Source organism: Chelon labrosus, assembly GCF_963514085.1.
Source record: "Chelon labrosus genome assembly, chromosome: 3".
Taxonomy (NCBI): Eukaryota; Metazoa; Chordata; class Actinopteri; order Mugiliformes; family Mugilidae; genus Chelon; species Chelon labrosus.
The window spans coordinates 5,632,787-5,653,483 of NC_140339.1; the positions used below are offsets into that span (position 1 = coordinate 5,632,787).

The 20,697-nt window shown below is 40.1% G+C and overlaps 5 protein-coding genes across 7 annotated transcripts; 2 read left to right on the forward strand and 3 right to left on the reverse strand.

The window, feature by feature from the left end:
• The first annotated feature begins 2,131 nt into the window (after positions 1-2,131).
• LOC311485843 (prostaglandin D2 receptor 2) lies at positions 2,132-6,065 on the forward strand. Of its 2 annotated transcripts, XM_084541502.1 has the most exons (3): positions 2,132-2,436; positions 4,011-4,133; positions 4,691-6,065. In XM_084541502.1, the coding sequence occupies exons 2-3, from the start codon at positions 4,038-4,040 to the stop codon at positions 5,624-5,626; spliced, it is 1,032 nt and encodes a 343-aa protein (XP_084397628.1). In that variant the 5' UTR covers positions 2,132-2,436; positions 4,011-4,037; the 3' UTR covers positions 5,627-6,065. The 2 variants fall into 2 exon arrangements, with proteins under 2 accessions (XP_084397628.1, XP_084397627.1); XM_084541501.1 differs by lacking the exon at positions 2,132-2,436 and having other exon boundaries at positions 2,467-4,133.
• Positions 6,066-6,195: 130 nt separating this feature from the next.
• cenpq (centromere protein Q) lies at positions 6,196-12,653 on the reverse strand. Of its 2 annotated transcripts, XM_084541504.1 has the most exons (9): positions 12,597-12,653; positions 12,298-12,416; positions 12,151-12,208; positions 11,083-11,191; positions 10,913-10,981; positions 8,537-8,666; positions 8,060-8,179; positions 7,521-7,595; positions 6,196-7,219 (listed from the first exon to the last, which is right to left on the reverse strand). In XM_084541504.1, the coding sequence occupies exons 2-9, from the start codon at positions 12,394-12,396 to the stop codon at positions 7,028-7,030; spliced, it is 852 nt and encodes a 283-aa protein (XP_084397630.1). In that variant the 5' UTR covers positions 12,397-12,416; positions 12,597-12,653; the 3' UTR covers positions 6,196-7,027. The 2 variants fall into 2 exon arrangements, with proteins under 2 accessions (XP_084397630.1, XP_084397629.1); XM_084541503.1 differs by lacking the exon at positions 12,597-12,653 and having other exon boundaries at positions 12,298-12,513.
• Positions 12,654-12,804: 151 nt separating this feature from the next.
• On the reverse strand, positions 12,805-15,474 carry mrpl16 (mitochondrial ribosomal protein L16). The gene is made up of 5 exons (XM_084541505.1): positions 15,095-15,474; positions 14,741-14,812; positions 14,388-14,536; positions 13,985-14,278; positions 12,805-13,707 (listed from the first exon to the last, which is right to left on the reverse strand). The coding sequence occupies exons 1-5, from the start codon at positions 15,162-15,164 to the stop codon at positions 13,516-13,518; spliced, it is 777 nt and encodes a 258-aa protein (XP_084397631.1). The 5' UTR covers positions 15,165-15,474; the 3' UTR covers positions 12,805-13,515.
• A 276-nt stretch (positions 15,475-15,750) lies between these two features.
• On the reverse strand, positions 15,751-18,371 carry txnl4b (thioredoxin-like 4B). Its single transcript, XM_084574555.1, has 3 exons — positions 18,096-18,371; positions 17,836-17,987; positions 15,751-17,263 (listed from the first exon to the last, which is right to left on the reverse strand). The coding sequence occupies exons 1-3, from the start codon at positions 18,225-18,227 to the stop codon at positions 17,098-17,100; spliced, it is 450 nt and encodes a 149-aa protein (XP_084430681.1). The 5' UTR covers positions 18,228-18,371; the 3' UTR covers positions 15,751-17,097.
• An 85-nt stretch (positions 18,372-18,456) lies between these two features.
• Positions 18,457-20,269, forward strand: trmt10c (tRNA methyltransferase 10C, mitochondrial RNase P subunit). The gene has a single exon (XM_084540851.1). It carries the CDS (start codon positions 18,732-18,734, stop codon positions 20,265-20,267), a length of 1,536 nt encoding a protein of 511 aa, XP_084396977.1. The 5' UTR covers positions 18,457-18,731; the 3' UTR covers positions 20,268-20,269.
• Positions 20,270-20,697: the final 428 nt, after the last annotated feature.

The following is a 20,697-nucleotide window of genomic DNA, read 5'->3' on the forward strand; positions in this document are numbered from 1 at the left end:
TGGAGATTGGTAGGTGGTGGTTGCACTAGGTCTGGAGAAAGCAGGACTGAATAAAAAGGTTGGTACAGGTTGATTTAGGCTCACCCAAGTAAACTGGAGACAGAAAAAAACAAGGATCAAAAACAGGGTCAAGCAAGAGGCAGGAAGTCGAAAAATTTGGGTTGCAGGTGAGTTCAACCAACCAGGGGAGAGGGGAGGAGAGAGAGAAAGGGAGGGAGCCGCCCAGGGATTAGCTGCCAAGGAGGGGGAGCTGAAGACAGATCCCTGTCAAGCAAACTCAAGGTTTACAAGGTGGTAGTGCATGGCAACGTTAAAACACTGACAGCTCGCCCAAAGGTGCAGCTTAATGGAGACAAAATGGAGCTTCTATGTTTGGTGGACACCAAACACATCACCACAAACACCACATCCCCACTGTGAAGCATGGTGGTGGCAGTGTAAGTATAATGTTGCATGCTTCTCAGTAGAAAGCCCTGGACAGCATGTAAAAGTAGAGGGGAAAATGAATCTGACTCTTCCAGCAACATTTACAGGGAGGCATACAGGGAAATCTATAGAAAAACAAGGTGAATGTTCAGGAGTCATGTATGAGTCAAAGCCCAGACCTCAGTGGCAGGAATTGAAAAGGGCTGTTCAGAGCTTGAGCAGTTTTGCAAACAATGGAGTAAGATTGTAGTTTCCAGATGTCACAGTGCTGTGAATGTGGACAAAGGCACGTCTACTAAATACCGACTTCAAATGTTTTTAATTAATTAGTTTTCACTTTGACAGGCTTTTTTGTGTAAATTCTTGTCATAAAGTCCAATTCTAATGACCATGGAGGCGAGTACTCTTTATAGGCACTGTAAATACATCAAGTTTATTTCACCGAGAGACAGAAAAGCAACTTTATTTACAACAGAGACAAGAAGTCCTGTCAATAGAAGGACGTTGACTCAGAGGAATGAGTAGCACGAAGCCACAAGAAGTTGCTAAGACATGGCATCATTTCACAATGTATTGATAAAAGCATTTTTCACTAATGAATGAAAGTCAGATCTGTGGTGGTGCCGCACAAGAAGTACAGTGGGAACATTCGGGTCTGGGTGTGTTTTAGCAGTGGGACTCTTGTACCAGATCGACTCCCCTCGGATCAAGAAGCAGGACGATATTGCATCTTCGTGGAGAAGAGCCGACACCGCTGAAGGATAATGTGCCTAAACACACAATTGTGGAGTCCATGCAGCTTGAGTGCTGCTGTCATTAAAGATGTAGACAAGAAGAAAATGCATAACGGAAGCGGCTTAACTAGTGGTTTCAGACTTTTGGTCTTCTCTATACACAGTAACTGGGCCAGAGGGAGGTTATGTCAGCCCAAAATAAAAACCATGCCAGCCATACCAACTCTATCAGCTGGTTAGAGTTGTGTTTCAGCAGCATATACTAACCAACATTACACATTGTTACTCAAGTACAAGCTGGACTTCACATCCACAGTGCACTGTTTCCAAAAGACTAATTAGAAGTTAAAACAAACATATTACTACTAATAATGATGATTATATTAACAACAAAATGTATAAACACGTTGAAAGGAGTGAAAGAGTCGACTCAACAGTCAGTGCCACCCGATAGCTGAGGGCAACACCTTTGAAACAAAGGAAGCTTGTGGCAACTTGTTTAAAACCACATTTTATAAATTTGATTACAATTGAGCAGAAGAAAGCATGAGAAACAAATGTAAGAAGTTAAGAGGTCTAAAAAAATTTAAAAAAAACTGCGGAAATGTGAAAACTCAATAGATGCTGATAATGTCTAAGATGCTGATTATGTAAATGGAACATCCTCGGTTCAATAACAGCTACAGGACGTTCCTGTCACTTCCTTCCTGCCACATATTTCATCCTCTTCCATTTAATAAAAGTAAAAAGCAGCAAAAAAAAAAAAACATTAAAAAAAAAAATAATAATAACACTTAAAAATTAAGAATTATTATAGATTGGAGGAATTGAAGCATCAAATTCTGGGAACAAGGAATGTGAATCACTGAAGCTAGCACACAAATAAGGCTCTTTGATGCAGAAAAACAAACAAACAATAAAACCATTAATAACAGAAATCTAAAAGTGAAGTTTAAGTTTACGTCCGTTTAATGTGCATCCTTTCGTTGCCTTTACATTTTATGTCAAAAAGTGACAAAAGTGGTTAGGACACAGAGGAAACAGTATTTCACTGGTTGAAAAATAAGATGCTTGTAGAAAGGAGTGTTGCAATTACAGGAAAGTAAAAGAGAGTGGGTGAGAGGGTGTGAGAGAGAGATAGAGAGAGAGCGAGAGAGAGAGCGAGAGAGAGAGAGAGAGAGAGAGAGAGAGAGATTGCTGTTATAAGGGCTCGCAGGCACTCCCTCTATCTTTATCGGCTTCTCCACTTCTCCCACAAACAGCGCAAATAAAGGAGGTAAGAAGAAAACTCTTTAAATTTGCATCCAAATTATGCGATGTTGACTTTTAGGACATGGATTGTGAATCCTGTTTCCTAAATGCCTTGGTTACAGTAGCTGCTGGCAAACTTTAAGAGCTTTTGATCACTATGCCACATCTGCTAATCAGTAATTCTGGTTAATGCTGCTGCGCTGAGGAAATCAAATAAGGTGTGTTCATTAACGCAGGAATGTTTGCATGCAGCTCAACAGGCTTGGTCTGGGTGTACTTTCATGCAGGACCCTGGGGCTATAGTAAGACAAAAAAAAGAAAAATTCCTGTCTCTTTGCTCATCAATGGTATTACACCTGACACAACTACTGCATGTCTGTATATGACCCGAATGTGCTTTCATTAGTCATGTCATGACTACAAAACACCATCACATGGTCGTCGTTTGGTTAACCATTCAATTTTCATCAGGATAGGGTTTTGGGGTAAGCTTGCAGTGGTTACGGTTAAGGTTAGTCTCCAGCAAAAAACAAAAACAAAAATAATAAAATTCCTTGTAAAATTAATAAAAACGTGTGCGCTGATAAGATAGGACACAGGCAGGCGTGTTGCACTTGTTTTATCTCTTACTGTTAACAGTGATTCAGAGGACTTCGCAGAATAGAAAGATACTGAACAAACGCGAGGAAGGAAGTCTGTGGTGTCATGTGGATGTGTGATGTGGACATTGTCAAAAAAATAAAAGTCGCCACATGGATTTAACTCAGCAAATAGGTGCAAGCTTCCTATTGGATAATTACTGCATGGGTGATTATGTTTCAGCTGGCAACAAGTTATATAACCCCAATGAGTAGCTTCTCAGGCTCTCAAGGCTCAAATTATTGGCATGCATCAAGCAGAGAAAACATCTAAGGAGATTGTAGAAACTACTAAAACCGGGTTAAAAACTGTCTAACGTATTACTAAAAACTGGAAGGGTAGTGGAGAACCATCACATCAGGGTAAAAAGAACCTGTGGGGGCAGTGCTATGATCTGGGGTTGCTGCAGTTGCTCAGGTCTCGGTTCAGCAACATTATGTGTCCAAAGAATGAGGTCAGCTGACTACCTGAATATACTGAATGATCAGGTTATTCCATCAATGGATTTCTTCTTCCTTGATGTTCATGGGCATATTCTAAGATGACAATGCCAGGATTCATGGGGCTCAGATTGTGAAAGAGTGGTTCAGGGAGCATGAGACATCATTTTCACGCATGGATTGGCCACCACAGAGTCCAGACCTTAACCCCATTGAGAATCTTTGGGATGTGCTGGAGAAGGCTTTGTGCAGTGGTCAGACTCTCCCATCATCAATACAAGATCTTGGTGAAAAATGAATGCAACACTGGATGGAAATAAATCTGGTGACATTGCAGAAGCTTATCAAAACAATGCCACAGAGAATGTGTGCTGTAATCAAAGATAAAGGAGGTCCAACAAAATATTAGTGTCAGAAGCAAAGTGTTTTTTTGTTTTTTTTCTATTTTGTGCCAACACAACAAGGTTCTGGTGAAATTTTGCATATCTGTGACATGAGGCTGTCATCGTTTGTGTTTCAGCTCATCCCCTGCTTGACCATCGCCGCAATGGCAGGGAACCAGTCTCTAAACGGCTCCAGCAGCTCCTGGCAGGCAGACGTTTCGAAGGGAGTCCAAATCTCAGTCACTGTACTCATATTCCTGGTGAGAACCCCTCTGAAGGTTGCAGAGCCAGGCTGAGCTAGAAATAGTGGACAACACCATTGCACCCATAATGATTCAACAAAAAACAACTGGGGTTTAATGGCCACAAACACAACCCTCATTACCACCTCGGACCCTGTCAGATTAAGTGCTCTTTTATCGAGTCTTAAATAAGAAGATCAACACATCGACTTCTGTCTGAGGAGTCAATATGTTTGCTACAACCAGCAGCTGGTTAGCTTGGCTTATCAATAAGACTGGAAGCAGAGGAAAAGCTAGCCTGGCTTTGTCCAAAGGTTAAAAACAAATCCTTTGTCTGAGTTTATATGTGAGACAAGTCCTTGCCTGAGATTTCCTTCAGACTGGTCGAGAAAATGAGACGTCCTGTATTTCAGTTAGTGATCTTTAGAATAGCTGGTGGGTGGACATTTTTACCTTTGAATCAGGTTTGTTGGTGGCTCTATCTTTATACTTATTTTCACACCTCTGGACATCTGTGTGGAATCTGAAATTAACGTTGAAGTAACTGTTGCCTGTTGTTCTGTTTCTAACTCAAGGTGGGCATACCTCTGAATGGCCTGGTGGTTTGGGCGCTTGGATTTCGGAGCCACCGAATCCGGATGCGCAGGGGCAGCAATGAAGAAACGCGCGCAGCCAGCAGTTTCCGTGTCTACGTCCTGAACCTGGCCCTCGCCGACTTGGTGCTCCTCCTGCGGACCCCCCTCATGTTGGGCTTTCTCATTCACTACAGCTGGCCATTTGGAAAAGCCTTCTGCCACGTGATCATGTTCCTTCGAGTCCTGGGATTGTACGCCTCCGCTTTCCTACTCTGTGCTGTGGCTCTGGAGCGATGCTTGTGTCTGCTGAGGCCCGTGTGGGCTCGACTGCGAAGGCCTTCCTGGGCCGTTCCTCTGGCCTGTGGCCTCTTGTGGCTGGTAGCCACAGGTCTGTCTGTCCCGTACCTTTATTTTGCTGTCCTGTACGAAAGAGAAGACGGGAGGCTCCTTTGCCTGGAGAGTGGAGGGTTTAACATGGGTTTGTTTGTTACAGAAACTGTTGCAGGTTTCATGTTGCCCCTGCTTGTGTTCCTGGGAAGTAACCTGGCAGTCATGCTCACTATTAAGCAAGTAGTGCCCTCAACACCAACCTCCTCTTCCCCTTCCATTGCTCGTAAGATGAGCAGAATGTACCACGTACTCTTCATCACCATGCTCCTCTTCCTCACCTGCTGGGTACCCTATTTTGTTTGTCGGTTCGTGCAGGCCTTGACCACTGAAGGGACTCCAACACATTATTCAGCAGTTTATGGCAGATACATATCGCTGTACTTGGTGTACATAAAAAGCGCCCTCAACCCTGTGCTGTATGTGTTTGCTGCCAGAGGCTTAGGACGTGCCATCAAAGCTTCACTCGTCTCCACAGTTGAACGGCTTTTCCAAGATGACTCCTCAGAATCCATACGAAGGAAGTCACTCAAGAACTCACAAATGTAGCACAAAGATCAACGCTGTTTAAATGTTTTGAAAATGTGAACTCAAGATTTCAGCTCGCCGATTTATTTCTGTAAATTGCTCATATATGTTAGATGTGTAAATAAAATAAATGCTTTATTATAGTGACTGTAAATATGTTATGTTTTTTTATTATTTTATTTTTCTGTACAGCACTTTGGTCAGCTGTGGTTGTTTTTAAAGTGCTTAACAAATAACATTGGATTGGAATTGGATGTTCTCCAATAGGTCTGAAAGTGATAGGAAATTAAGAAGTAGGTTTCTGTTGTATTCCATACGTGTAGACATGTGATCCTGTTGACTGATTCTTGCATAAAATACCTTGATCATGAATGGAACTCAGTTTGATAGCACACATTTTTTGTGAATTGGGGCAATCTGTCCGAGGTAGCATCCTTGCCACAATAAAGTTTGCTTTAAAGACAGGACTCTCGTGATTTGTCCGTGCAAAAGGAAGAGCACACAACTCATCAAACAAGGAGTTGGGCTAAGTTTCTACATTCTACAGTGAGTCAAGAACAAAAAGATGCCTCTGTTTGGGCATGCTGAAGGCAGGGCCATAACTGTCCACAAGAATTAACTCATGAATCACCACGTCCAATGGTTCATTGGCAGCAAACACTTGGCATGGTAAATTATAAACCACAGATGACATGCCATTATTTTATTGTCAGTTTCCTGGCGTGGATTCATTCAAGATGACGCACCTTATTGCCCCATTCCAGCTAACTAGGCGACAGTCCAAACTTCTGAATTCATGCAAAAATAAATATATACAGTATCGCACCTAATCAGGCACTAAATGTTCTGCAAGTATGTACAACCTGAAGCAAACGGTAGTGAATATGTTGTAGAACTCTTATCTCATTGTGAATCTATCTAACCCCCAGGGCTGGACTTGACTTTATGCACACAGCTTCGTTGTACTTTGTCCAAGCATGACTTGTCTTTCAAAAAACTCCATCAGGTATCAAATAGCATTTCACACATTGGATTATAGTATCAGAATGGACATGTTTGCCTTTAGTTCATACTCAAAGCAAAATAAAGTTGTTGTGTTTTTATTTGCAACATCAACAGATTTTATCATTCTGGCGTTCCGGCTGAAAGGATGTTAACATCTAAACTTTCTATCAAAAGATTTGACTTATAAATAACTTTAAGGTTGCACGGAGCAACAACCAGGTGCATAGTGTGCATAGGCTTGTAAGAAACCTCAAACAGCAACCACAGAAGGGGGGGGGAGTGACTGATTTTGAGATAAAATATTGACTGTGCAATTCTAGATAATACAAGATTACAGGTGGGAACTTGCAAACTTTAGACATCCGTCAATTTTGTTTTGAAAAATATTATTTCAACCTTGTATATGGAGAGAATTGTCTACGTTCTCTCTGAACTAAGTGCACCGCTGTTGTATATTGAGCCAGGGTTGAAGAGCTGAGCAGCGTGTTTGTGTGCCTGGAGGAGCAGCACCTTGTCATCCTGGACGGCCTCAGGTTGCTGCAGGATTTTTCCCAGTTTCCGGGCAGTGGCCTCAGCGACGCTATCTGGCATAATCTCGCTCAACCGAGCCTGAGGAACGCAAGAAGTAGATTAATAAACATGTAGTATCATGGCAAAATACTCTGAAACAAAAACTTTTGTCCTGTAGTTGATACAAGCAGCGCTCACAACACTGAACCAAATCGTCATGTTCTGTCTGCGTGTTTTCGCAACAGTTTTCACAATATTAAATGGAAGTTGCACCACGGGTAAATGTTTAGACGTTCCTGTTACATTTTAGAGGAAGTGCCTGCTCTGACATTTTTATTCATAAAAATAGTTGAAACCAAACTGATGCATTCTTTTAATAGTGTGCACCACTCAGGCTCACCTCTAATGTCATTTCATCTTCTCGTGCAGGGAGAGGTGGAAGGTTTAGAACTGCTTGTTCGGGTATTTGTAAAATCTGTTTGAAGACAGGAAGAAAGGCTCTGCATGAAAATGATTTTGTATCTTTATCTCATCATCGAAGTGTTGAGGTAAATTGAAACTCTGCTAATCTCTGCTCTGATATGGTTCAAGTATGTTGTTAACATTTGCTTTACTTTCCGGTTCAGACATATTTTCTCAAGAATGTGTTGTGTCAGATCCCACACAGGAGCCACACTCCAGCCGCATTTCGCCATGCTGTTCAACAAAATCACCAAGAATGACACATATGCATGTCTGAACACTGTGTGGGGAAATGCTATCGAAACTAGTGTTTTTGGGTCACTTACACTGCAATGTCGGCATTAATGAAATGGTCTATGTGGAAGTAGAAGCTTAAGACTCAAAAGTTAAAAACTACGATTATCACTAATTCTAAAGATGATTAGAATTATAATTCTTGAGTGAGTGGGGCCGACACAAAAAGAAGAAATGTTGCACCTTTTCAGCTCTGTTCTCCTCCTCCTCTACCTGGTCTCTCAGTATACTGCACGAGTGCTGTAAGGACGCATTCTGCTCCTCTGTCCTCTCCAGAGCACTGCCAACAGCCTTGAAATCTTCCTGGAAACATAAAAACACATCACGTGATTAATTAGCTTGCCATGCGCTCTAGATTATTTTCATCACTTGTACATCCGCTGATTATTTTTGGCATCATGAATTTGTTATTTTATTCTATAAAAAGCCACAAATACAGAGAAAATGTCAGACAGGCTGCTTAAGTGTTCTGGTGAGTTTTGCAAAACTGTGGTACTGGGCTCTTGACACATACAAAGTGTGACTACAGCTTCGCCACAGCAGGCAGAATGAAGAGACCTGTGCTATAAAGCAGTGTGATGTGAGATCATTCATTGGGCCAGGAGGTGACAAATTGTGCAAGATGTTATGATAAGGGGACCAAACCACAGTGGTTATCACCTCCAGTTTACTAAGAGTCTTCTTTGCAAGCACTGACTTCTTGGTCTCTTCCTGGTGCCGGCGAGATGAATGCTCTAAATCTTTGAGTTTCTGCACTGGAACTTTGAGCTGTTCGCACTGAGCAAGGAACCTAAAAGAAAAAATATTTCATGTGAGTTAATCAGATTTCACTGGAGTCATCATCACACTCACACAACCACACCCTTATGTCAACATCATCGGGTAATCTGATCAAGTAATTGTTGCATTAAAGCTCCTGCATCAATGGAGTTTGGCCTCATTCATTCAGGAACACAGGACCGCTATTATAATTGATCACCTAAACACTGTGATGTTTGTTCATTAGTAATGAGGGCCTTTTAAAATATTCTGTCCTTGTAGCTGTCAACTTACTAAAAAAATAACTACATCTAAGTAAGAATTTACTAATTAAAGTATTTAATATGAGATTTTAAAGCAAGGTCTGAACAGGCCCATTGAGTCACAGAGGCACATTAATGTCAATTACATTAAAGCTCTTGCCCAGCAAGGTCACACTATACTTATTAAGACAACCAGTAGCAGATAAATCTACATAAATGTTGTGGTATGCAAGACTTTTAAATACGGCGTCTGTTGTGACAGTCCTACACCAGTAGCAATTCATCTTACTTCAACCAGAATATATTTGTTTGCCAGAGCTAAAGGAGGGAACAACAGCAACAAGCTGTGTGGCAGAAAAATCAGAGTCACGGTCCAAGTTAATTCATAGGAATTCACCATTTCCGGCAAAAAAAATGGAACTGAAATTCCCAAAAGAGATGTGCAAGATAAAAATAAAATCTGCATCCAGAGCAAGGGTTATATTGACAGTGAGGACACACAAGTTTGTTTTAGTGAAGTTTCCCCTTTTTTTTGGAGAACGCTGAAAGAATATAAAACAAAGAAATATAACAAATATAACAAAGAAGTGCTGTTATATTTGTGTTAAAATATTAATTCATAATTTCATGATGTTAAATAATTGAGATAAAAACAATAGATGAGCAAAATCATTTCACCTTGAAAGGTGTTTGTGTGTTATAAGACAAAACATGAGTTAATTTCATCGTGTTCATGAATTTGTTACATGGGTGCTGTTGTGTTTTGGCCCGGAACCAATGTTTATTACCTGTGCGCTGCCACGGCAGGATTAATTGATGCTATACTGCTAAGCATGGACTGATGTGTGTCAAGAACCTCTCTTCATGACAAGCGGCTAACGAGGTATTTTCTTTGTATTAGCGATGCATTTTGTTTATGTTCACAAAACACGACATTTATACTTTTATTTACTTCATGTACAGTCTTTGTTATGAGCTGATATATATTTGTATTACTGTACTAACAGTTCTCACGGCATGAACGATGGAAGAAGAGTCAAATAAATGCCAGTAAAAGAGAAACCGATCCGTGTCTGTCGTGACGAGAGCTACAGAAGTGAAGGAACTAAGTAACTACAGAGACTGTAGGGATGTGCTGACACTTTGTGCAAATCATTTATTTTTTTAAAACCCAAAATAAACATGTGTCAGCCTATCTAGCACAACAACATCTGATCGCGTAGGGTTTACAGCCGCCTGAAAACACAGAGGCCAGTGTTTGATTGAGGAACTGATAACAAACTAAAATACAACACATTTATTTTTAGTTTAACAGACTGAGATCTGAACAGAGTTCACTCTAACCCTACAAGAAATTACTCATAAAGTATGTATTTCCTTTCACATTCATCTCGTTCTATAAATGAGTGGCATTAATAGTGGGATTAATATATTTAAGTTGATGTAGATCTTTTATGGGAAACTTTAGAAGTAAGATACACGACTTTTAAGGCTGCACTCCAGGCAACTCAACTTCCTCTTATCACACCATGAATTGATTATCTACACATATTTGTTCACAGTGAATTATTCATCTATACCTCTGACAGAATAATGGGTGTGGTCAGCTTCAGTAAACTTACTTTTATTGTGTAATTAAGTGTCATTTTGAAAGTAAATTTGATATTTTACTTAATTTTATTCAGTTCATTTACATAGGTGATTGCTGTCCATGTATGTATAATGCAATAATTATTACTGATAATAATTTGATTTATTTGCTTGTTTTATATTGTGTCGTAAAATAGAAACCCGTCTCACTTTATTATTTAACTGACACATCTTTCAAAAACCTTCATAAACTAGCATGAAAACATTATTTTTCGCTTGATGACTGTTGCAGCAAACCACAACTAACAGGGCTCCTAATCATTACTCCTAATAATGTGTAAAGGGAGGATTTAGTAAATGTGTAACTCTTTGACGTTAGGTCAGTGCAGTCCGTTTACATTTTAACTTCTGCCTCTTTGCTCACCTGTTCTTCATTATGTTCAGATGCTCCTGGCTCTCTTTCTTATTCGTTTGCCTCAAAGGAAGAGTTGCGCTGTGAACAAAGACGTTTTTGGTTTTTTTAAGTCCTTACAAACATTTTGACCACTATTCACTGACTAAAACAGTCTCTTCCAGGTTATTAGTCAAACTCACAGTATTGACAAGTCCATTATGTTCTCCAGAGCAATGATGGAGGACCTTGGCATCGGCTTCCAGTTGTCCTGAACTCTGACTTTGTTGAGTGAAGATGAATCTCCTTCAGCTATCAGGGAAAGGATCAATTAAGTACAGGGTTGGGTCAGATTACTTTGAAATGTAATCGATTACTGATTACAGATTACATGGCAAATTTTGTAATCAGTACCGTAATCTATTGGATTACCCAAAACATGTAACGTAATCTGATTACTTTAGGATTACTTTTTACACAACTTGTACAAGACATACACAATCTTATTTTCCTCTGTCTTTAATTCAAAGTCGTGGCGATGTTGCCAAGTACTGAACGTATTTTTGCCGACTGGAACAGGTCTATTCCCAGATAGCAAGAGGCTGGCGGACCACCGTCAGCCCACTGGGGATAGACCTGGCAGTCCGCTGGAGTTTTGCTCATCGGTTCACTGGCGGTCCGCGAGCGAGTTGTCGTCAAATGCCCCAATATTTTGTCACTATTGGTCTAAAACCTTTTTCATTTATTCAGTTATACTTCATCCATCACTTTAATAAAATTTCATGTATTTTCTTAATATTCATGATAAGTTAAATTTCAAGAGACGGTGGACCACAAGTGGCATGCCACCAGCGGTCTGCTATCTGCCAATCTGATTTTGCTATCTGGGTTGGTTGACGTTGACGGTTCCTCCATCTTGGGTTTTGATTTGAACCTTTTTCTTGTCAAGAAACTACACAGGCAAATGGATGATAATGACATCTAGTGAACAAACAAATGGGCTGCTTGTCAAATGAAAACACTGGCTAGGCTATCATAAAAAAGTTGCATTGTTTGCATGATAAAATGTAATCAGGTAATCCCCAACAATGTAACTGTAATCTAATTTCGCATTTTTGTATTGTAGTCTGGGCTGATTACAGTTACTTGATTTTTGTAATCTGATTACGTAATCTAGATTACATGTAATCAGTTACTACCCAACCCTGATTAAGTAAAACACAATGGTGTAGTTTTCTTTATACTTAGTAAAATTAAAAGGTTGTCCTAACCTTTTCGCTTCTGTGTTGATTTAGTTCGCATGGTCCTCTTGTCATTGAACTCCTGGTCCTGAAGTAAAATCATTATTAGACTATTAGAGTTAGCATCAAGTTAACCTGAGGAACATAACAGTTTATAGACCAGTAAATTATTTTTACCTGTTTGGTTGTTGCCCCTAGTTTCTCTTCTGTCTTTTTCTTGTTTTTTAAGTTGGGTGCTTTCGATGGGGCCCGGTCAGAACCTCGCACAGGTTTCATTTCTGCTAGCTAGCAACCGGCTAGCAACAATGTCAACACAAAGCAAATGCAACGTCAACGTCTGGCTAAGCTAACATCAGTAAGACACGAGCAACAATGAACGAAAGCTTTCTTATCGCGAAAGTCCAGACGTAAACTAATTTTATAACGTTAAGACAATGATGTGGTTCACATTCAAGTGTCTAAAATCGAAAACTAACCGTGTTATTGCCAGAAACCGACCTCTATTTTCGCGCTGCTGATTTCGAACCGTTTATTTTACAACGCGCATGCGCTTTTAAAAGGGTTATTTTAACCCGGAGTCACACTTGTCAGGCAGAGACCTGAATTACATTGCCATGGTCAAAAAAAGCACACACTTATAACTCTAGTTATATTTATTTTTTCCTTGACGTATCAAAAAGCACAGCTAACTTTCGTAAAATGGAAAACAGACCAATATGGTAAGAAGTTTTAATTGAACGTTACCTGTGAGAAATAACACAGGGTTAATTTTACACCCCGTGTGATGAAAGTCATTTTTGAGGAAATGCGCTTTATCACATGTATTTTTCAGGTATTTTTATAACAGAAGGTTGTTTCTGTTTGGCTTTCTGGAAAAACAGAACAAACCTCTGGCCAATATCTGAATTCCAATCTCCTGGAGATGGTAAAATTTGAAACATTAGTTCTTTAAACAGTGATACTATCTTTTGTAAAAGTTTCTCACAACAGCAGAGTCAAGCAGAGGTACAAACACCTACAAAGTCTTTCTTCTCTGTATACACATGGTTAGATTTTACCAGGAATTCACCTTCCTATATCATGTGCCTAAGTTGCAATCACTTTTACACCTTAAATCCAGACGGATTGTTCTTCATTACATTCAGTATAAGTGCTTTAAGTACTCTTTGCTAATAGTTTTTCACTTCTTTCACATTTTATTTGCTGCTAATAAGACATAATCACTGTCAAATTTAGTAGTACTTAAATAACCTGAGCCACCAAGCAAAACTGATATACATTATATATTTTTTATGAGCAGGGACAAGACAAAAATATCTGTCAACTTCACCAGTCAAAGAAAGAAGTGAAAGAAGATGCACAAATATGACTGAAAGTTGCTGTCCTTTCGGTCCATCACACCCTGTTTGGGAAGTAAAATTTGCCCGTGTAGCGTCCATGGTTGTGCAGGTCGAAGGGGCTGGTCACTTTTCTGCAACCCAGCATGTTGCCCTGCACTATATGCTTAAATGTCCAAGGATTCTGGTTGTTCTGCTCCCTTTCTGCCTGCTCCTGTTGCATGGCTGCAAAGCTCTCTCTGCTCACAACCTGAAATAAAATAAAAAACAAACAAAAACATTATAATACGCAGAAACCGCTAATTAAAAAAGTCCATTCATATCAAATCAAATATGTTTTTATTATAACAGGAATATTTTGTTGAGATCAGAGCTTTATGAGACATCAGCTCTCTTATAAAATAAGTTAGAACTACTACTTTTATTCATTGTATATATACGCTATAGTCAGCTGTCAGTTTATCGGGTTGTTAAAACTAATACAGTACAAGCAGGAGTGGCAAAGTGTACACTATCTGTGTTCTCACCTTGGCAGGAAAGGGCAGCTTCTTTGCCACTTCAGTCAAAAAGCTCTCCACCTCCGCCAGCTCCACCTTTCCTCCCACCTCCACGATAAAACGGCCGCAACGGACTGGCGTCACATAATGGTCGATGGCTCCTTTGCCCCCACCCATGCGCTGACCCAGGCCTTTACGTGTGATGGGCTTATCTGGACCATTGATGCGCCACTTGGCAAAGGTTGACCGGGAATCCATCTTACGATTGATGGTAAGACGCATCATCTCTATGTGACCCCAGTGGATGTATCCTCCACCCAAGGCCTGACCATCACAGAAATAAAGAAAGAGAAAAGTCACTTTAAATCTTTGTAGACTGCAATGCTACTGATATTTCTAAAGAGCAGAGTCTGCAGAAAAGAAATGCACTCACCACAATAGCATACTGTCCTGTAGTGAAGGTATTTGCTCCCTTAGCTGGACCTTGGATATCCCGAAGCCTCTTCATCTCTTTCTTGGGGTTTTTAAAGTTGGGCACCTTGTTCATAAACTTCAACTTGCGTTTCTGCGGTAGCACCACATCTATGAAGGTAACAAAAAAACAAGTAAAGAATCATGGCGTACATCTACAGACAGTATCAGGAAAACATGTTCACTCGAACAGATTCGAGAACCAAACATAAATGTGGACGTGTTTAGCCACGTCTTCACCTCTACTGTACACATGCATACATTCAATATCACATCTTATAAGTAATACACAAAAAAGAGGAGATAAATAATTACCGCTGTAGTCTGGAGGGCTTTCATACGTCTTCAACCCAGAGGTTATAATTTTCATGTAGCTGTGCAAAGGACCTGTGGAGAACAGAAAGTGATGCATCTTGGCATGATGTTTGGCATAAATAAACGAACAAATAAATAAAAACCTATACAGAAACATAATTTAATGCTGCTCAGTTAAAATGTGTGACTTATTGTGTGATTTTCTGCAACTCAGAAACAGACCTTAAATCTTTCTTGTGTTTGCTTTTAAGTCGATTCGTTTTTTATGTCTTTTTAGCATGTAACCTGGGACAAGGGGTTAAAATACGGCTTTGGTCAAAGTGGTAATGTCTCTACAACGTTAGCTAACGTTACCTTGTTGGTGGCCGTGGGCTCTACAGACACCGTTCAGTCCGCTGACAGCTGCCTTAATGAGGGAATTCATGATGCTAACGCTGAAATACGAACTATAAACACGAAACTATAACTTGATGTGGTCCATATACACGCATTGTAAGTGGTTCTCTAATTAAATTGTTACGAACTCCACGTTTAGCACAAGGTCGATGCCATTTTTACGCTACTTCCGGTAGCGAAGAAGAAACACTTCCGGTAAATCTCGTTTTCACAATAAAAGCGCGTTTACAACAAATCTACAACATGACATTTATTTTATGTGCTAAATGACTCGTGACCATATTTCAGACTATTTTTTTTCCTCTATTTTAATTTATTCTAAACAATGACGAAACGGAAACTGATCTGCAAAATGTGAAGAATAACACAACAAAGTCCATCACTTACTGTGTGTCTATTGTGGTCCTTGATGTAAAGTCAGGTTTGATGCATATGCAACGAACACATCAAAGTTAAAAGACAAATATAATTATTTAAATAAGCTAAAATTATGAGCCAACACGACAACTTACAAAAGAAATTCAGTGGCAACTTGCTTTAGTTTCTTGCAACAGCTGATCTTAGGAACCTTTGCAATCGCATGTCTGCACATTTAAAATGAGCCATGAACTGATTATATGGTAGGAGGAAGTGACTGGCATGTTCAGTGATGTAACTCACACTATTTTGTAAGAGGCTGTTGAATAACACAATTTAACACTTCGCAGAAATGCATACTCACTATTATTGCAATCCAAGCAAGTCTTACAATATTCACCCTTTAACAGGAAGCTGCTATTGAAAAAGTGTATCTGCGGTTTCCTCTTGTTGTTGCTCAAGTAGTGCAGTAATCCATCCTGTCCATCTGCTGCCTGGCACCGTATGTGACATGTCAGTTTCCACATACTTGTTCAATACCATAGACATGGAAGTGTTGCCCTTCTGGGATGAGTGTCAGTGTTATTTTTTGCTCAGGACTTCCTGAGATTAAGATCACTTAATTAACAAGTAGCTTGTATAACTTTAACACATATTTACTTAATTAAATTCACATAAACAGCCTGAGACAAACAGAAAATCTTCCAAAGTTCTTCTTCGCTTCTGTAACTTTTTTCACCATGGACCACTCATGCTCACATTCCGCCAGTTGAGAGACACCAGCGTGCCTCCTGTGGGAGGCAACCACAGCAACCACAGAAATCCCACACAGATACAGAGATAACACAAAGAGGATGCATGCAGGTTCAAACCCACTGTAGAACAAACTAAACTCACAGAAAGAGGAAAGACATTTTGTGGTTCAAATTTTATAATATTAACAGGAAAGCATGTGCACTGGATAAATTAAGTTGTATCTCTCTGCTATCTACAACTGTTTTCCATGGGAAACATCAAATTGGTGCAAAACATTTTCACAAGAAAAAGAAAACCTCATAAATAAAGTGTGACGTTGTTAGCCAAAATTCATAACTATCGAACATGCGACACAGAAGGCCCATTATGAAACTTCACAGTCAAACTTGCAAAACGTACACACTGTGAAACCCTTGCATGACACTGTGAAACCACTTGTTAACATATTCATTTACAGCTGTTTGACTGTTTATATTTCATGTTAACAGGAAGAACCAACTCAATGCATGTCCTTTCTCAGAAAACATTTGCAAAACCACTTATTGTTAAAGGTTTGCATCTTGTATTACTCATATTGTTCAATGTCATCTGCATGCAAAAGAGGGACACACAAACAAAAAAAAAACATTCCTCAATGTGCTCAGGATGACGAGTAAAGGCCAATGTCTGTAATTTACTCTCTAAATAAAAAATAAATACAAGTCACTCATTCTGAAACACATTAGCCTTGAAAACAAAGCTTCTTCAGACCGTTGCTTAGTGGCTGAAAGTCAGAGCTACTCCTCTTTGATAATCAACAAGTAGCAATCTCAGCAAATCATCATTTTGACACAGTGGAAGTGTTGATTCTAAATCCCGTGGTAGAGGAGATCATATTTGGGAATATTTTGCGGATCTATGGGACTCTGAACGATCATTTTTCCTCGCATGGCTCCTCTGTAGATCACCTCAATAAGATCCTTGAAGTCTTGCTTGGTCTTGAAGCTGCCGACAAACTTGGTGTGATCTGGAGAACTGAAAAAAAAAAAAGCACAATTACTCTTACTTACTTTATCATAGCAAATATATACCAAGTATATAAGCATTTGCCTTTAAGACCTTTGAGTTTTGGACAGCTGGTTGGCAAGCGATCGAACATCATGGACATTCTCAGTGCTCTGTCATTTTATAGACTGCATAATTAATCAGTTATTGATATATATCAAAAAATCACTAGCTGGCAACTAACAATGTTTTAATTACTGACCCACTGACTGCATTTGTAGCGTAATGCACAGAGCACTTTTTAAACTTTAAGTTTTTTAAAGCATTTAATAAAACAGATTTCTCTTGCACCTTGTTTTTTTATATATATATAATTTTGCTCTTTGTAGGTTTTATATTTCTTTTATTTATTTAGTGTTGTTTAGTAAGGGAGACTTGCAAAGTAAGAATCTCTTTGTAAAACTGCTGTTTTTACTGTGCATATTACAATAAACATCTTAAACCTTATTTTCCATTTCATTTTGGAATTAACTAGAATGGTTTGGTGGTGTTGGGGCCTTTTGTAGGCCACCAAATAATTCACAATTCATTCATTCACTCACCCATAATCCACTTTCATGTGCTGCCCGTTGAAGAAGAAAACAGTGGAGGGGATGTAACTGATGTCAAAATATCTCGTGTAGATGGGAGCTTTATCCACATCGACAATGTAGATGGATGCCATGTTGCTCAAGTCGTGTGCAGTTTTGGACAGCTGCAAAGAAAAGAAAATACACCGAAAAGCCAGATTAGGACAAGATAAAACAATAATAATAATAATAAAAGTCGTCTATTTATATTGACGTTATTTATATGGACTTACAATTTCATCGATCTGCAGACAAACCGAGTCTTCGTCTCTGCCAAACCTCAAAACTAAGACCTTTTCTGCGACACCTTTGATAACTTCATCTATGTCTTTTTTGCAAGTTAATTTGGGCAAAAACAAACTCATTTTGGTGGCTAAAAAGCTAGCTTCGCTTTCCACTAACAGAAAGGAAGTTACGTAATTTCTGACGTCCTATAGCATAAAATGTCCGTCTGGAAACTACATCAATTGAAGCTTCACAAAACACAGCTGCTATAATTCAAACCGACTTCTGACAGAGAAATAAAATTAACTCACTGTTGTAGATTAAGAAAGATGTTGTTTTTTTATTCCCGATAAACGTACAATTCCAGATAACCATGTCGTACCATGTACCAACCGGTACCACGTCGATGCGTTTCACTACGGAACATTAAAGTGTAACACCGTGTAACAACGTGACCTTCCCCCGGTAGTTGATATCCCGTAACATTGACACACATGTTAGCACAACTTGGGAGTATTTTGCTGGTCAAGATGCAGATATCACTTAATTCATAAAACTTGGACTACGTGTTTTTTGTTTTTTTTTTCTCCTGAAACATATTTTTATTTCCTGGTTTTACTTTTGAAGCAACTTTAAAATAATTTATGGCGATGTTGCGGCTCTTCACTCTCCATGCTTGCAATGTATTCCGAAATTGCAGTCGTTTTTCGGCATCCCGTGTTACCAAGAGGCAAATGTGCGGTTTTCTCCTGGTCGACCGTGCCAGTCATCACAGAGTATCCGTTCTTGGTCGCTCCCTCAGCACGGAGGCCTCTGTGGGGAAAGATGCTCTTCAAATAGAGGAAGATAAATCCAAGGAAAATGAGACATTAGATTTGGACAGATGGAAGTCTGTAATGAGATCCAAAGCGGCATTTGAGAATAAACAAGTCAGCAATGAAGCGGAAGCAAGTGATGATGATGATGATGATGAAAACCTAAAAGAACCAGAAGGTGACTCAACGGAGAGCGCTTCCCTGGAGGCAACTCGAGAACTTGTCGTGATGTGGCGGCAAGCTGGCAAGCTCGTACCTCAGGAGATGACTGATGAAGAGGTTCAGTCGCTGGCACAGCTCACCACCAAGTCCTCAAGGAAGAAGTACCTGAAGTACCTGGCTCTCAGGGAGGGCCACAAACTGGCTCGTAAGGCGAAGCAGCAGAAGAAGAAAGCGGAACGAGAAGCTTGGTTGAAGGAGAAGAGAGGATGTGAGAGCGATGCCGAGGAAGGGGATGATCAAAGAGGACAGGGGTTAAAAAACACATTCTTGCGCCAGTTCTGGAACCGCTCCCTGGACACTCTGCTGGGCTGGAGGGGCGTTCAGGGCATGCTGTTCGGTCAGCCGCTGGTGTTTGACATGAGCTACGAGTCCAACATGGCCAGGCGGGAGTTAGAGAACACCGTCTCCCAGCTGCTGGAGGTGGAAGGGTGGAACCGGCGTGCCACTGACCCCTACCACCTCCATTTCTGCAACCTGCAGCCAGATGGAGCCTACAAGAAGGAGCTGGTCAAACGATATGGCGCAGAGGCCTGGGAACGCCTATTGATCACCAGCACCGACCGCCCATATATTGATTTGTTCCCCCGTGAGCAGCTTGTATACCTCACAGCAGACTCCCCTAATGTTCTCCGCACCTTCGACCACTCCAAGGTCTACATCATCGGAGCTCTGGTGGACCGGTCAATTCAATCAGGGTTATCGTTGGCCAATGCCAAGCGCCTAAAGCTGGCCACGGCTCGTTTACCGCTGGATGAGTTTCTCCACTGGGAGATAGGAGCCAAAAATCTGACTCTGGATCAGATGGTCCGCATCATGCTCACTCTTAAGGAAACAGGGAGCTGGGAAGAGGCGTTGCAGTTCGTGCCTAAGAGGAAGCATGATGGCTACCACCAACAACAGACACAGAAAGTGATAACACCTAACCCGGTCAGAGGTGAACCACAAAAGGATGGTGACAAGCTGAGGCCAAGTGGAAAGACATTTAAAAGCCAGAGTTTCTTCAAGTCCCTTAAAGAGGCTGGATTCACTGGTAGCGACAGAAAGACTGGACTGGTCAACAAGAGAGAAAATGCACAACCTGCAACCAAAGTACGGACTTCATTTAAGAATGACATGGAAGGAAGGAAACGTGCAGGCAAATAAAAGATGCAGAGACATGATGAGTACGGTCAGCAAAGATTAAGGTTAAGAAAGACATGTATGTTCAAATGAAATGTTAAAAATAAAATGTTGTGCCATGCTTTACAGGCTTCACAATGTACAAACTACTTTGGTCTTTTAATAAGTCGTACATGGAAAACTAAAGATGTACCAAACATTTTTTAGTGTACTTTCACTGTAAATGATAGTCATTACTGAGAAGCGCAAACTTTTTCATACAGATGAAATAAGCCAAAACATTATACAGCTTTAAAGACATAGGTTATATTACCATTCAATTCATGGTAAAAGTCCAAAATGTTTTAATATAACCCGGCTCAGTGAAAATAAATAGAATCAGGTCTTTCTTTGAATGATACCACTGCACAATAATAATCTATTGTAGTACTACAAATCCACTTCCAAAATACTG

Bases quoted from the DNA above. Each gene is read 5' to 3' on its own strand.
- LOC311485843 (XM_084541501.1), top strand. From the start codon at position 3,984: ATGAGGCTGTCATCGTTTGTGTTTCAGCTCATCCCCTGCTTGACCATC. The intron at 4,134-4,690 runs GTGAGAACCCCT...TTCTAACTCAAG, and splicing joins TCACTGTACTCATATTCCTG to GTGGGCATACCTCTGAATGG.
- cenpq (XM_084541504.1), bottom strand. From the start codon at position 12,396: ATGAAACCTGTGCGAGGTTCTGACCGGGCCCCATCGAAAGCACCCAAC. The intron at 8,667-10,912 runs GTGAGCAAAGAG...TTTTTCTTTTAG, and splicing joins CTGAACATAATGAAGAACAG to GTTCCTTGCTCAGTGCGAAC. The intron at 7,596-8,059 runs GTGCAACATTTC...GTCTTCAAACAG, and splicing joins AGGAGAACAGAGCTGAAAAG to ATTTTACAAATACCCGAACA.
- mrpl16 (XM_084541505.1), bottom strand. From the start codon at position 15,164: ATGAATTCCCTCATTAAGGCAGCTGTCAGCGGACTGAACGGTGTCTGT. The intron at 14,813-15,094 runs GTAACGTTAGCT...TGTTCTCCACAG, and splicing joins AGCCCACGGCCACCAACAAG to GTCCTTTGCACAGCTACATG. The intron at 14,537-14,740 runs GTAATTATTTAT...TTACCTTCATAG, and splicing joins AAGCCCTCCAGACTACAGCG to ATGTGGTGCTACCGCAGAAA.
- txnl4b (XM_084574555.1), bottom strand. From the start codon at position 18,227: ATGAGTTTGTTTTTGCCCAAATTAACTTGCAAAAAAGACATAGATGAA. The intron at 17,988-18,095 runs GTAAGTCCATAT...TTTTCTTTGCAG, and splicing joins GTCTGCAGATCGATGAAATT to CTGTCCAAAACTGCACACGA. The intron at 17,264-17,835 runs GTGAGTGAATGA...TTTTTTTTTCAG, and splicing joins CACATGAAAGTGGATTATGG to TTCTCCAGATCACACCAAGT.
- trmt10c (XM_084540851.1), top strand. From the start codon at position 18,732: ATGGCGATGTTGCGGCTCTTCACTCTCCATGCTTGCAATGTATTCCGA.